The sequence below is a fragment of the Notothenia coriiceps genome, unplaced genomic scaffold (genome assembly GCF_000735185.1).
Source record: "Notothenia coriiceps isolate Sejong01 unplaced genomic scaffold, NC01 NC01_scaffold00037251, whole genome shotgun sequence".
Taxonomy (NCBI): Eukaryota; Metazoa; Chordata; class Actinopteri; order Perciformes; family Nototheniidae; genus Notothenia; species Notothenia coriiceps.
The window spans coordinates 207,854-222,406 of record NW_011369952.1 but is presented as its reverse complement, the minus strand read 5'-3'; the positions used below and the strand labels follow the sequence as shown (position 1 = coordinate 222,406).

At 41.6% G+C, this 14,553-nt stretch overlaps 2 protein-coding genes across 27 annotated transcripts in view; both read right to left on the bottom strand.

Moving 5' to 3' along the window:
• The window catches only part of ubp1 (upstream binding protein 1), a 14,038-nt gene extending 9,569 nt beyond the window's left edge, over positions 1 to 4,469 (bottom strand). Inside the window, exon 1 of the mRNA XM_010796856.1 lies at positions 3,418 to 4,469. Within this exon, the coding sequence (XP_010795158.1) occupies positions 3,418 to 3,533 (116 nt within the window). The 5' untranslated portion in view covers positions 3,534 to 4,469. The remainder of the gene's footprint in view (positions 1 to 3,417) is intronic.
• A 2,384-nt stretch (positions 4,470 to 6,853) lies between these two features.
• Positions 6,854 to 14,553, bottom strand: part of clasp2 (cytoplasmic linker associated protein 2) — a 74,584-nt gene continuing 66,884 nt past the window's right edge. For all 26 annotated transcript variants that reach the window (XM_010796814.1, XM_010796825.1, XM_010796816.1 and 23 more), the window contains 7 exons: positions 13,442 to 13,580; positions 11,145 to 11,322; positions 10,530 to 10,723; positions 10,297 to 10,425; positions 9,547 to 9,753; positions 9,102 to 9,218; positions 6,854 to 8,353 (listed from right to left, as the gene is read on the bottom strand). In XM_010796814.1, coding sequence (XP_010795116.1) covers positions 8,276 to 8,353; positions 9,102 to 9,218; positions 9,547 to 9,753; positions 10,297 to 10,425; positions 10,530 to 10,723; positions 11,145 to 11,322; positions 13,442 to 13,580 — 1,042 coding nt within the window. In that variant the 3' untranslated portion in view covers positions 6,854 to 8,275. The remainder of the gene's footprint in view (positions 8,354 to 9,101; positions 9,219 to 9,546; positions 9,754 to 10,296; positions 10,426 to 10,529; positions 10,724 to 11,144; positions 11,323 to 13,441; positions 13,581 to 14,553) is intronic.

Sequence of the window (14,553 nt, the reverse complement as noted above, 5' to 3'; positions counted from 1 at the left end):
TGAAGCGATGGGGAAATGAACCAAGAGGGCATTCTTTTTAAAACCAAGGCCGAATTCTGGCGTTAAAACAATTTTTTTTGGGGTCCATTTCAAAGGCAATACAATAAGACACTAGAAGTTTTTGCCAATTAGGCTTAAACCCTTGCAAAATTTGGTTGGTCGATTTCCCCCCATAATATGGGGGGGAATTCCAATTTTGGTATTTTTATTTCTGGAAAAATCCATTGAAAAGGCTTGGGGGCAAAATAAAATGGAAAGGGTTGGTCTGCGGTAAAAAAAGCCAAAAAAAAGGGGAACAGAACTCTTTGGATTGGATTTGTTAGCCCTTTTGCAGGGAAACCTTACTCGCCATGGCGGCCCAAAAAAACCTATAAAAACACACTACAGGGAGGAAAGCCAAAAATGGGGATTTAAAAAGCGGCTTTGGGGAACTAGTGTATTGGTGTGGGTTTTTTCTTAACCTTTGGTTTTTCAGTTATGAAAGCCGTTTTCTCGGTGTGGCGCCTTATGGCAGGCCGGAGGGTGCGGCAAAAGGGCCACATTACTGGAAAATGGTTTTTTGGTTTTTCGGCTTTCAGGATGGAAGGTGAGTCTCCTGGCTTTGGGAAGGATGGGCCCAAAGAAGCCCAGGGGGGGGCAAACATCGCGAAGAAAAGAAGAAAGAAACACCAAGAGAAACCCCAAACAGAGGTCAGGCCACAGATTAATTGCGGAGAAAACCCCATTTCCAAGGGAAAAAAGAAAGCAGGCTTTTTTAAAGGTGTTCCAATGGAAAGCTGGTTTTGATTTGGGCCTTTTCCAAGAAAGGGTTTTTGTTAAAGAATGGCCTTTCACTCATTTTTTAAGTCTCGGGGGCTGTTGTTTTTACTTTTCAAATGGCATTTTTTTGATTGAAAAAAAAAGCAAAACACCAATAACTGTGACAACAAAGCAAAGCATGGCCTTTAATCCTCGGTTTCCCCACTTTGAGAATGATCTCTAAAACACATAAGCTAAGTTCTAAACGGTTGCATGCTCCACTTTGGTAAGACCTATCCCCTGTGTGCCTTGGTACTTCCTCATAGTGTGGAATTATTAACTGGTTTGGCTTACTTTAGAACGGGTGACGAAGGCTCTCCATTGATCAAACGGCTCTTATTATATATGCATGAGACCGCGGGAGCATGATAAATGAACAAAAACACCCAGAGATAGCCTGAGCTGCTGACACACACTATCTCTCACACTTGGCAGACACTCCAGACAACCAACCCGTCCTCGGCTCACCCTGACAAATGCTGCAACCGTGTCAACCGGTGCACAGCGAACTGTCTGCGGCCGTGCACCGGTCCTATCCAAGCTAAGAGATTCAGACCATGGCATCTCATTACCTTGAAAACCTTTTTGGCAAGTCACTGTGCCGCCCTAGACCGAGGCACAACAATATGACATTCCTGCAGCCCTTTCCTCCCAAAAACAACACCTTAAAAAAAAACAGCCACCTGCTAGATTATGAAGTCTCAAATCACTTCTCTCTAGGGCTGCACGATTTTAAAAGAATTAACTGTTTTTGTTGCACCAATATAGCATGTTAAGATTAAGGAGGGAATTATCTTTACTGCATGATCAATCTCATCATCATTGTAAAAAAAAAGATCATGGTGTGAGTTTTTGTGAAGTCCGTCGAACATTATTTGTAGTCAGGGATATCGCTGCAGCTCCATGATACTTAATTCAAATTATATTATGTTGTAATACATATGTAGCCTTTAACAATTAACGTGCATCCTGCAATTTGCATATTACACTAGTCCATTTTGCAATTTGGATCGAAGTTCTTATATCTCTTAATCTCTTGCAGCTATCTGTGTTTTCTCTGCAGTGGGTGCCCTGTCAGAGCCACCCTGGGTGCCACGGCCCTGCTGCCCAGGAAAACTACATCTGCTTCCTGAAATGTGAGGAGCTGGTCCCCCTAAAACACATCGAGACATTCTGTTCCTACCAGCTGCTGACTCCAAACATGCAACCCAGCCCAACACCACACTGCTGGACCAGCTGACACCACACACAAGCTATGTTTTCACTAACTCGCTTACATGCAACACATCACCCGAGTATTGGTAAACCTGCTTACACTCATAAGAGACTGACCCTCACTTAAGTCACTCAGATAAATGCAGGCTAAAAACGCAGATGGCCGAGGAAGCAGCTGATAAGAAACACGAGGGTCCTGGGAGTTTCTTGCTGTAGTCACATATGTGTCATCACCTCCCGTAAACTATATTGTACAGTACAGATGTAGAGATACTAATCAAATGTGTGACACAAGTCATAAAGAGGAACTTAAGAGGGCTACATGTATTTAATTTGGGCATAGTGACAAATGCTGTGTGGCTACTAGAGCTGGGAATAAAGTTAAAAATGTTCATTTTCACCGTCAATGGTAATATCATAACAACCTTTTTCCAGTAAGATAGTTACGTAATATAAACAAGGATTTTAAATTGAAATTTGAGCATCTAAAAATCAACTGAAAGAGTTTGTTTCAGAGGAAGATTGTGGGAACAAATTAAAAGCTTTAAAGCAGCAAAAAAACGTAACCATTAATCTTTTGATGAGTTTGTTTTGTTCAATGTTAAAGAATCTACATATAAAATCAGGAAGCTGTTGTTATAGACTTATCCTAAAGGAAACCAATCGTATTTAACCTCTTGCATTATGCAGTTTGGCATATTGTATTAGCAGTTAGAAAAGCCAACGGAGCAACCCAACTGAAATGTGATAACTATAGATCACCTAGTGCGGCTTAAACTATTACTGTAGATGGAAATAAATCAAGAAAAATACCTCCTTTCATTTCCAAAATTGGAGTCAGGTGCTTCTTAAGATATATGAGAAAGGAATAAGTGCTGAAGCTCCTGCCACTTATACCTCCAAGTCAAATAACTCCTGTAGAGCTTTCCTTAATAACAATATTTAAATGACTCCCATCTCCTTGTGCATAATCCACAACCTTTTGTTTCCACGTCACTAGAAACAACGCTATAGACATTTTCTGATAACTATACCACTAGTCTGAGGGGCTACAACCACAGTCTATGGCCACAACAAGCCCTTCCTGCAGACTTCCTCTGTGTTATCTTACACGCAGTTTATGTCTCTTTTGATAATAGCATTAACTTATATAATGTCCCTCAAAGTATACCACCATTGCTTTGCTTAGGTTTAGAGAAATTAATATTTGGCCATGATCCTGGCACCCTGCAATGACTGCCCTACTCTAAATCCCAAAACAAAGAGAAGCCACAGTACAAAGGGGAGAACACACACTGGTATGGGGGGTGTAAATGTTAACACTTCCGAAAGGCAGGTTGTATTTTGTCGACACAATACTGTGTTAGGTAGCCGGGGAAAGGCACGTTGTCTCCGGTGTCTAACCTCATGCTGTAGGCTCCAGCCCCCAGCTCCTGCCCGATGCCGGACAGGCTGGCATCGAAGTCGTGCACCAGCCCCGACTCGATGGATGCGTCGTCCATCTTCAGCACCCAGGCCATCGGCCCCAGCTCCTTGTCCTCGGCTTCTACTCGGAGGGACGCCAGCTTGCTTCAGGTACGAGAGGTCGGCTAGCGAAGAAGCTGGCTGTGCAGCTACAGGGACACCGTGAGAGGAAAGTTATGCTGCTAGCCCGTTAGCCGCTCCTTGGCAGGCTGGGCAGGCGGTAGCTTTCCACAGAGACTGGGTGTATCGCCATATCTCCACTCGGGTTATTTTTTCTCTCTTTTGTCACAAAACACGGTGCTCGACGACCGTCTGAAAGTAACAATAAGTTAGAGTTCACTCAGCTAGCGAATGTTAGTCGTGACTGAAGATGCGAGCTGGTTGTCAGCATGCTAACGTTAGCTAACAGCTAGCGAGCTCTACAATGGTAACTAAAGCAAGCTAGCATGAATCCAGCAGCCCCGTTGTTACGCTAAAGTCTTAAAGCAGGCTAATTATGATTTGCCCAACACAATGCAACAGGCAGAGGATACTTTTGAGTTTAGTCCACACGCCGCATCCCACGCAGCGTCCGCACAGCTGTTGCTACCAGGCTAACTAGCATCAACTTGACTTGCTTTGAATCGACCGTTGATGTCCGGTGATCCTAGGAAGAGCAGCTCTCCTCTGGCGCTTCCTGTACCATCCCAACCCGCTCTACTCTTCTCATCGCGGTGCAGGAACAACCGCTAAGGCTCCCGCTTCTTGAGACGCAGTCCTTTAACCATCCAAAGTGCAGCGTTTGACACAAAACCAGGCATCAACATGGCTCCCCTCAGCATACGGACCGTCGCTCTGTGAAGCCTGCAGCGCTGCCACCGACAGCTTCAGGAAGGATGCCAACAGCCAATCAGAGACCCCAGTCTGTGCCCAGCGCATGGGGGTTAGCCAATCAGCGGCCTCCAAACTTCCGTCATTGTGTCCAACTGTACTTGCGCTCTGCCGCCTCCCACAAATTAAATGAAAGCGTCTATAAAGTCATAACTGTCAACAAAGATACACACTTTAATAGTGTGAACATTTGCCACCCTGCATGACACAGAGAAATATATAAAATGCACGCACACAGTAACATAACTAATTGGTTCGCAAGTGAAAAGAAGCAAAAGCCACAGTTATTCTTTAACTTTTCTATAACTATAACTCTTCCGCCAGTTTGAAGTAAATACAACATCCTGTGAGTCATTATAAGGACACACCGTGCCAAAAATAATAACTTGATATCCCTATTTCACTCATCATTTTGTGAAATATTCTTGTTCTTTTGAATTACTAAGTAGTTTTATTTGGTTATACTTGGTGATATTTTTTTAATATTATTCTACTAATTGCAATACTTTAATTTAGTATTTAAGTATATTTTGAGATAAAATGTCTTTCTCTTGAGATATCATCATTGTATTGACACAATAAGTCATTATTTTTGAGATACTAAATAATTATTTTTGAAATTATTTTGAAAGGGTTTTTCATTATAATAAAGGACGTTTGCATTTTTTATTTTGTAAAGGCTAAGTTTTCACCTTGTTTTTAATTTGACCGGTGGAAATGACTTCATTAACAGAGATCTCAGACATGCCTGGGACCATAAACAAAATAAACACTGTTGTCCGTACCTTGTGTAGCTGCTGCCGTCGAGTCTCTGCACTGGGGCTCGGAAGTTTTCAGTGTAGTGCTGCCAGAACAACATCGTGTCTGTCCCACAAACAGCTGTCGTTTCACTCCAAATAAACACTCAGCCCGGTGCCGAGGAGGTCCAGACAGCAGCTCATGTCTGTCTCATGTCCTCGTTGAATAATCTGCTCCCCAGAAGTCTGTTGCATGCATCAGGTACTGTCTAGTCAATAATTATCCTCCGGTCGGACCCTGGCCGTCGGTTAAGTCTCTGGGTGGCAACGTTTTTTTTTCAGGGCAGGGTACAAGTGCTATTTTGGCCCATGTGAGGGAAGACCCGCCTTAAGATTTCTTAACTGTCCCTCTGACAATTCAGGACATGGACATCACACAGCATTCAGACACAGTCAAAACAAAGTTGCCCAACAATCTACCTGCAGAGTGACTAATTTCAGTAACGCATTATAACATAGATCATATTATTGGATTGTTATTACTGTTAATTTAATAACTAACATGTTTTGTTGTTGAAGCTGGTCGAAGTGGAGGTAATATACTTTAAATATTGGGTAGTGCATTTTTATTTTGCAATGCAGCCTCTTTCTGAAGCTTGCTTGCCACCTTCGCACACATCATCAAATATGTATTTATCTATCTATTTATTCTTGATAAAGCCAAAACCTTACATTGTTCTCCAGTTACTAAGGCTACTAGCTGCATTCTGGTTTTTATGTTAATATGTTTAAATGTCTCCTGTTTGCATGTTTTATGTGTTACTGTTTACACTTTGTAATAGCAAACAATGCACAAGCAAGCCAGACACATTTCTGCGTGTTGCATTCAACCGGGTAAATATTTAAATATTTTCCATTATATTGTTTTATTTCTTCATGTAATATACTGAAGTAAAGATATAAAGTCAAATAAAAAGCACATTTTCAAAGTAGAAATATCGTTAAACTGTATTTAGGGAACATTTTTAGCACATTAACTGCATGTCCTTGGCACTTACTGCAGGCTGTTTCTGTATCAGAGATCCTCATTAGCTAAATGTACAGCCCAGAGCACACATGAAATTCAGCACTTCTCAAATAGCTATGTTGCATAAGTCATGTGTGTTGCGTTTTACACCATGTCTGGGGTCTGTCTACTTTATTACCCATTTGCACATCCGGCAGAATTTGAAAAGATGATGGGCATTTTCACCTATTTTTGGAATTTTATAGACCAAATGATTCAGAATTAATAAAAAATGAACCACTTGTGATCCCTCATCACATATTACAGTTTCATTTGAAGGATTTTTAGATGCCCTAAAAGGAATGGTATTTAGAAGACCTCTAAAATAATGCACAATTCCATCCAAGACTTTTTTTCTTTCAAAGATATCCCTTTTATCATCAGCTTTGATGTTACAGAACACTTATTCCAAAAAGGGCAGAGGCATTGTTGCAGTTTTGAGCGTTTCTGGAGTAACTAATGATACATGTTTTACATTTTAGAATCTCTTAATTTAAAGGTACAATTTGGGGATGGTTTACCACTACTGATGCTGGGTCAGTAAGACAAAGAAGAATAGGTTATATAATAATAGTTTTCAGTCTTTAGTGTTGCGAACAGTCAACATGGTTGGTAAATCCCTTCTGCTGTAAACATTTCTATCCACCTGTCATCCCGGGACTTTTTTCCACTGCAAAAAAACACAAAAAAAGGGACAAGCTTATCATGATCTGTACAAGTTCTTTATTGTAATGTAAGCACAGCTTTGTAAATGTACAGAGGAAACACAACAGTGAAAACTAGAATGTTACAAGAAGAGCAGGGAAAGAAAGACACGATGAAGAGGAGAGAAAAGGGTGACATGACAATAATTTTTTCAGAGCTGTAAATAATTAATTTCTACAGATTTCTCAGCAGAGAAAAAATAAATGTGAGTTCGAAAGAGAGACTACGGGTAGAGCAACAAAGAGGTAACAAAAAAAACGATGGGCACAGGTGCGCACCCCCCCGGGTACATTTCTAAATGACACAGTTAATGGATATTTAATTTGAATATCATATATAGATACATATCCACTATGTGATAATAAGCCATGTCCTGTCATACTTCATGTAGTAAGCACCCGTTTTCCCCCCCCATGTCGCCCAGAAGTGGACCGATCCAAGATGAGCTGGGAGAAATGGAGACCATGAATTTTTCTGAAAGGGGTGGACATTGTTCACATTAATTTAAAACATCAGCCACGCTTTTCTGACTGACCTTCAATAAAACCTTTTTAAATGTAGTCTCATGCATAGCCAAGCACATTACACCTTCTACAATTTGGAATCTGTTCTGTAGTCGCTGTGAGCAGGCCGTCCCGCTGTGACTTGCGTTAGTGCTGTGTGCGGTTGTTTGGTCGTACCTTTTAGGCTAAGCAGCACCTTTTTGAAAAAAGAGAAAGTGTATGTTTATGTGAAAACTCCGGACATTAAAAACCGCTGCAGTAAAACCTCATTGCGTAAAATAAATCAAAAAATATGACAATGTCAATTTACATTCCTGTCTATCTGGCCCCACTGTTCAATAAAGACACAAGACGGCACCTTTGTCTCAGGCCTGCTCTATGAACCACACCCCCCCCTTTAAAAATGAGACGCACCACTTCCTGTTGACATTGACGTGTTATTCAGAGGGGACGCTGTGGTGCTCAGGATAGAGGACGGACATTTAGTGTCTTCATCCTTTGAGAGATTAGTGACAAACTTGGGTGGGACTGAATGTGTATTATCTGTTTGTGTGAGGGTTCAGTTCAGTCTGAGATCAGGGAGCATCCTCAGCGATGGTTGGGAGAACAACAACACTCCTCTTCTGCACCACAACTCCCATCTGGTAGAGGGAGAGGAAATGTACGTGGACTGTGTGCACCTGTGTGCACCTGTGTGTGTGTGTGTGTGTGTGTGTGTGTGTGTGTGTGTGTGTGTGTGTGTGTGTGTGTGTCACTTTGCAAGCGTACGTGTGGATGTATGCGGTTGGCTCCTGTGAAATCTGTTAGGATGTGTGTTTGTTCTCGGCCTGTGTGGGTGTGAGCTCGTGAACTGATGTCTGTGTTTGGTGGGCAGAGATGCAGTTCTGTGGTTGCCCTGTGGGAGGGCGGCGGGTCTCCTATAGGCAGTCAGACGGGGGCTCACCACCACTGGAGCCGGACTGGGCGCGCTTGATGTACAGATTCAACAGCTTCAGCTGCAGACAGAAGAACAGAGGAGGACAAATATGTAAATGTGGTCAACCTCTAGGGTCAAACAACGTGCATTACTGATGGGAAAAACAAGCCATTTTTATTCCATTTATAAACACTAGAGACATTTTTGCAATGGGATAACAATAGCAATGAATTGGACCACACCCATCTTCGAACACAAGCCTTCATCTTTACATTAACTACAAATGTGTAAAGACGTCAAATTGAGCCAGGGGCGAATAATTTGGCCAGCCCCATCTTTACTCACACAGCCTTTTTGTCTATGATGTCCACTACACATCTTTCAAGTGTCCTGTTAATGTTCTGCACTGTCGAGACGCTATGCCTTTGCACCCACATACCAACAGAAAAATAAACTCTGGGGTGTTTCGTTTGTTGTTTGTCTTGATTTTAATTTTAATGCTCTACTGCAGTTTCATTTCTTTCAGTAAGTAAGAAACATAAAAAAGAAAGAGATTGGGAAGACTGAAAGAAAATATGCTACATCATTCTGTGTTATTTCTATGTAAATATTTCAACAATAAAATAATAATAAAAGAAAATATATTAAATACGACAAAAAGACCAGTTACTTGTACCCCTCTGGATCATGAAAAAGGAGCAGTCTCAATAAGCCAGATTTCAACCAAAGACAGAAAGAGCTTGGTAGCACAGATGACAACATACATTTTGTCAGTTTACAAGTTGTGCTTATTAGTCCATGTCTAATATGCTTCGAGGTCAGGTTACCTTGCTGCTGGAGAGCTGGTTGAGGTGCGGTTTGAGGTCCTCTCCGATCACTGCGTAAATGGCAACCAAGCAGAACACACAGGCTTTCCTTACACTGCTCTCAGGGTTGTCGTAACCCTGTAAAACCAGATCAAAATAGATCAACAACCTGCAGAAAATGTGGTTCAAAATAAAGGTTGCAGAGAAAGAATTCATGAATGAATGTGTGTGAGAAAAAGAGGTACATTAGTTCACAAGCGATTGAAATAAATAAGAAAATAGCCCCAAGCTTAAAAAGTATCTAGAGTTGTTTAAATAGTAACACTCTACAGTAAAAGATGGAAATAACAACACTTCCTCTTTTAATAATAATAAACCCAGCACACTTTGAATAGTGCTTGATTGTGATTTTCAGCATTCTATCTATTAGCGTGTTTAAAACAAATCATCTCTCTAGGCATGTTACCTGTATGAGTCCTGGCACTATCTCCGGCAGCAGGCTCATCAGGCCCTCGCGGGGAACCCTCTCCACTACCTTGGTCTGCATCTTGATGGCAGCCAGGTTGATGGGGTAGTCAGCTGACTGGATGATGGGACACAACACTTTGACACACTGGTCTGGACTGATGGACAACGCCAACATGGCAGCCGTCTCCTCTGCTGCTCGCACCACCTGCAGGAAGATACACAAACTTTATCAGATGCTGTGAAACAAGAAATATTGTAGCAGATGTGTGCACGTTTTTTTAATCCTTCTCATCACTTTCATCATCCATATATTAACTAAAACACAACCTACCATCTCTTCAAGCTCACAAAAGTCTTCAAAATACATTTGTTTTCAAGTGAACTAATTAAAATGGTTCCCATACCTTCTCAAGCATCACATTTAAGGACTTTGAAGCACAAGTTGTTTAAATTCAAGATAGCATACTTTGAGACATGATCATGGTTAATTACTGGAGCAGAATTTCAAAATGACAACTAGCAGGCTTTCTTGCTGCTCTCTTGCAATGAGACGCACATCTGAATGTACAATATTCACTATCGTTAGGGAAAAGGATATCAAAAGGACTTCAAAAAACATAAATTCAAGAACTTTCAATGACCCATGACCATTTTGACTACTTTCACGGCCTTAGTTTTTCCCTCATATTTACAAACTTCCAAGGGCTTCAAGGACCGTATGAACTATCATGTGTGTGTTATCTCGTACCTCCTTGTGGGGGTCTTTGTGAGCCTCCAGGGCCTTCATGATGGTGAGCTCTGCATAGTTTTTAAACCTCCAGGGCTGCTTCCCCAGAATCTCTCTCAGCACCCGCAGAGCCAGCGTTCGGATCACATGCTGGGGGGAGAATCAGAAGGATTATAGAAGTTTGAAGGAAAGGAGTTTAGCTTGGTATATTTGCACAGTGTCATCCCAGAAGTGTGTTTCCAGTGTGTGTGTACCTCTCTGTCTCCCATGGTTTCCAGCAGGAGCAGCAGGATGGTCTTGAAGTGCTCGTCCCACACCAGCAGCGCGTTCTCGCGGATCAGCTTCAGCAGATCGCACAGCGCTGTCTTCCTCTCCTCGATGCGCTCGTTGTGATTGGACAACTCTTTCAGCAGCTCGGCCACCAGCTCTGATTGGTCCAGGCTGCTTTCTGTTAAGAAACAATAGATAAGAAACAGTAGAATTTGAATCGCATTCTTACAATTATACTACAGTCTAATATCTCCATACCTTACTTTATAAGATAGATTTTATTTATACACAATTGGGCATTTATTTCGTCATGTTTAAAACATGGCATTGCACATAATGAGAAAATAAAAAGAGTACAAAATAAACAAATATAAACATCTCAAATATAAGGCCTGTAAACAAATTTATATTTTATTTTGAATAGTTGTTTTAATTTAGTTACTCTCTTTTTAGGTGAGTTTTTCTTTAACACGTATGTAACCTCTATTTACTTTTCTCTGTCCAACCTTTATTTCAAAAAGAGGTGCAAATAAAACAAGAAAAAAACCATGCACAATTATAAAAAAAAACTTGTTTTCTGTCAGAATGTGTTTGTGTACCATCTGTGAGCTGCTCCGAGTCGTCCATGCTGGTGTCTTTGCGGCCGTGTTTATAGGGAGAGTCTAAGAAGTCTCGGGCCCCTCGGGGGCTGGAGGACAGCAGGGGGGTGTTGAGGAGGGACGTCTTGTTGTCCAGAGCCATGCGGCCTCCGTCCACAAAGTCCGTTCCGCTGTCTCCCTGGAGAAATGCAGTACAAAAAGTTAAAGAAAAACATGGCAGGTCATTGCAGCTGAATTTTAGTTGATTGTTTTCTTTTATTTCCAACATAACAAACAAGTGGTGTTAAATTGAATGAAAGGTAATTCATTCATCAGAGAAACTTCACGACTGTCATTCTGCATAATCAGCACTTTGTACACATTGAGGAGAAAAACAAGCATTTCATGGAAAGCACGTCATGCTGCTCTTCATGTTTGTTTTCTGAGTTGTTTGAAAGACTTCACAACAAGTTAATTTATTATCAGCACGACAGGTCAGACTGCAACTTGACCTCAACTGTCAAAAAAGAGGCCTCTTGAAACCGGACCATGACACAGCTGCTGAGGCAGTGTCAGTCCAGTTGTTCAGTCTGTAACAGAGCTCAAATTCAAGTTTTTGCACCAGGATGAATAAACAGGTTAAGGGCGAAAAAATCCCTAAATGCTGAGCAGTATGTTGTGCCAGCAGGTATAGATACTGGTGTAAACAAAGGAAACATAAACCCATAGTTTTACTTTCCAGATTCACTCATCTGGATTAATTGAAGGAACTCGACCAGGACTACCTGGAGGACATTTCCTTTGTTGACAGCATGTGGTTCTCTAGTTGTAATAAAAACAACCCGATGTTGGGACTGGAGAAGGCTGGCAGAAGGAGATCCAGCAGGTGAGTAATGCAGCGGGGTTAAGCTGCTCGCGTTTCTGTGTATTTTGCACGCAAACTACTAAAGGGGAGGTGGTTTAATGAGTCAGCTGCGCTATGATTGGCAGGCTGCCGACATGTGGGCTGATCATATTTCAGATGCTTGACATGGGTAAAATGTCAAGAGGTCACACCTCTGTACTCGAGTACATCGTGTCCTTAAAAAGGGTTGTCGAGTATCCAGATAAAAGGGGAGTTTCTTGTTGAGAAAATGTTCTTGGTGTCGTTTACACCCATTGGGGATCATAACAAACAATACACGTGATTTTATCAGAGGCTGAGGAGGATTAAGTTCACAGTTGAGCGTTCATCAACAGCTAATGTATGCCTCTGGGTTCCCACGCTGCAGGGGGAGTGGTGGAGGAATCAGATGGCAGGGTCACATACAGTTAATATGCCTAGCTAGTTAATATATATAGCTAGCTAGCTATGTGTGTGCGTGTGTGTGTGTGTGTGTGTACTTGAGTATTTAGACCTTTGCAAGACTTCACATTTAGATCTGAACTTTGACAATATTGAACCACTGTGGGAAATGCCTGATGGTTGCATGCGTCAAGACAGTACTAATGGGTAACTTAGTTATTTGTTAACCTGCAGCCTGGGCTACAATGTAATACTTTCAGGCAATTGCATTAATTTACGTCTAATAAAAAAGGGCTTTATTTTTCCAGAATTTTTTTTTAAAGGACCCGACAGAGGAATAAACATTGATTCTTTACCTTTCAAGTGTCTTGTTAATGAGTCTAACAACGCTCACTGTAGGAAAAGTGTCCTTCTTAAGTCTTGCTACTGTTGAGTGCAGAAAGCATGGTTTATTGTTACAAATAAAACTGTTCCCCACAACAGGGAATTAAAGTTAATTGTGTTTCTGAAGAATGCGGGAACTGATGAACATTAAAACCTGATTAAACAATAAATGCACTCAAGCTTTTTCTCTCTTTTGCTACCACTATCCCCAAAACCTCAACTATTTTTATTTGCAGCAGTATTTTGCTTCACTTTCATTAAATATTGTCTCTGCAACTATTAGCTTCTTTACAACAAGCCAAATAGATGAGTTATGGCCCTCATTTTGTGTAAGAATTCCTAAAAGATCGCAGCTTTTTCATTTTTACACCATTCATCTTGGCTGGTCATCTTTCACAATAATGTCTGTAAATGATTCACCTTTGTTCTGATTCAAAGTCATGTCATCATGCCTGAGTAAGAAAATGTCGCACCAAACCAACCAAAAGTGTTGCCAACAATTACAGGAAGAAAAATCCTTCACAAGAATATTTTACAGAAGCACCGTTACAACTATAAGTGTTTGATATGAGCCTGGATATATGGTGAGGTACACACTGTACATTAGCATCAACAAAGGAAACTTGTATCCTCATCCTCCTCCACTGACCTCCTCTCCCTGCCGGTGGATGGGTTCGTTCATGTCCTCCTGGCTGCGGACGCTGAAGTTCTGGATGGCCTCAGTGACGCCTTTCAGAGAGCTGTAGATGTCCTCCGAGTTCATGTTCTCTGTGTCGTAGTCAAATGCACTACACAAACAACAAGAGAAAGGTTAACAGCTCAATTGAGCAGATCTTACGCAGGGCATCCAGGTCCAGATCCAGGTCCAGATCCAGGTGTTTGCCTACTAGTGCTCTGGCTCCCACCTCCACCTGTCTCCAATATATACAATTACACCAGATGCTCTTATCACCCAGTGCCCAAAACATGCCTTCAAAATAAATGCATAGAAACTACTTTAACTTATGACACTAACTAAGAATACATATAAATAAATGATAATAATAAACACTATAAACAGCAAGAAAATAAATGTTAAACTATTAAATAATATGAAGAGATATATATAGCTCCAACATGGAATAACATTTTTTTCTTCTTCTAGAATCAATGTGATTAAGATTCATGTGACCTTAACCCAGAGTCCTGCATGGGTCTGATTTTCAAGACCCGCTCCCGCCCCGCTCCCGCGACGTGCAATACCGAACCCGCCCCGCTACCCGCACATATTGCCAATTAGTTCCGCAACCCGACCCGAACCCGCCGGCACAAGATCCACGACCCGACCCGAACCCGCATATGAGCGGTGAAAACGTGCAATTATTAACACACGCAGTTGCATATTTGGCTCAAAAAGCGTGGGATGTTGGTTATTTTCTCCATCTAGGATGACACCAAAAGCCTCCCAGACGTTGGATTTCGCTCTTGAGGAAGAGTTATTGAAAATGCTGTATTCTCCGCTAGAGAGCTTCACCTCAGCCATTTCGAATGTGGCGCGCTCAGCAGCAGATAGATGCGCTGCAGAGGTTATGATTATGCTCGGTCCCGCAGGGGAGAGGTCTGAGGATTTAAACATTAAACAAAATTATTATTATTTAAATATATTTATTATGCAACACCCGCGACCCGGCCCGCATCATCTTTGTTTTACCCAGAACAGAAAAAAGCGTTTGAAAAAATACCACCCGCGAATCACCTTTTTTGCATGTCACCCGTCGGGTA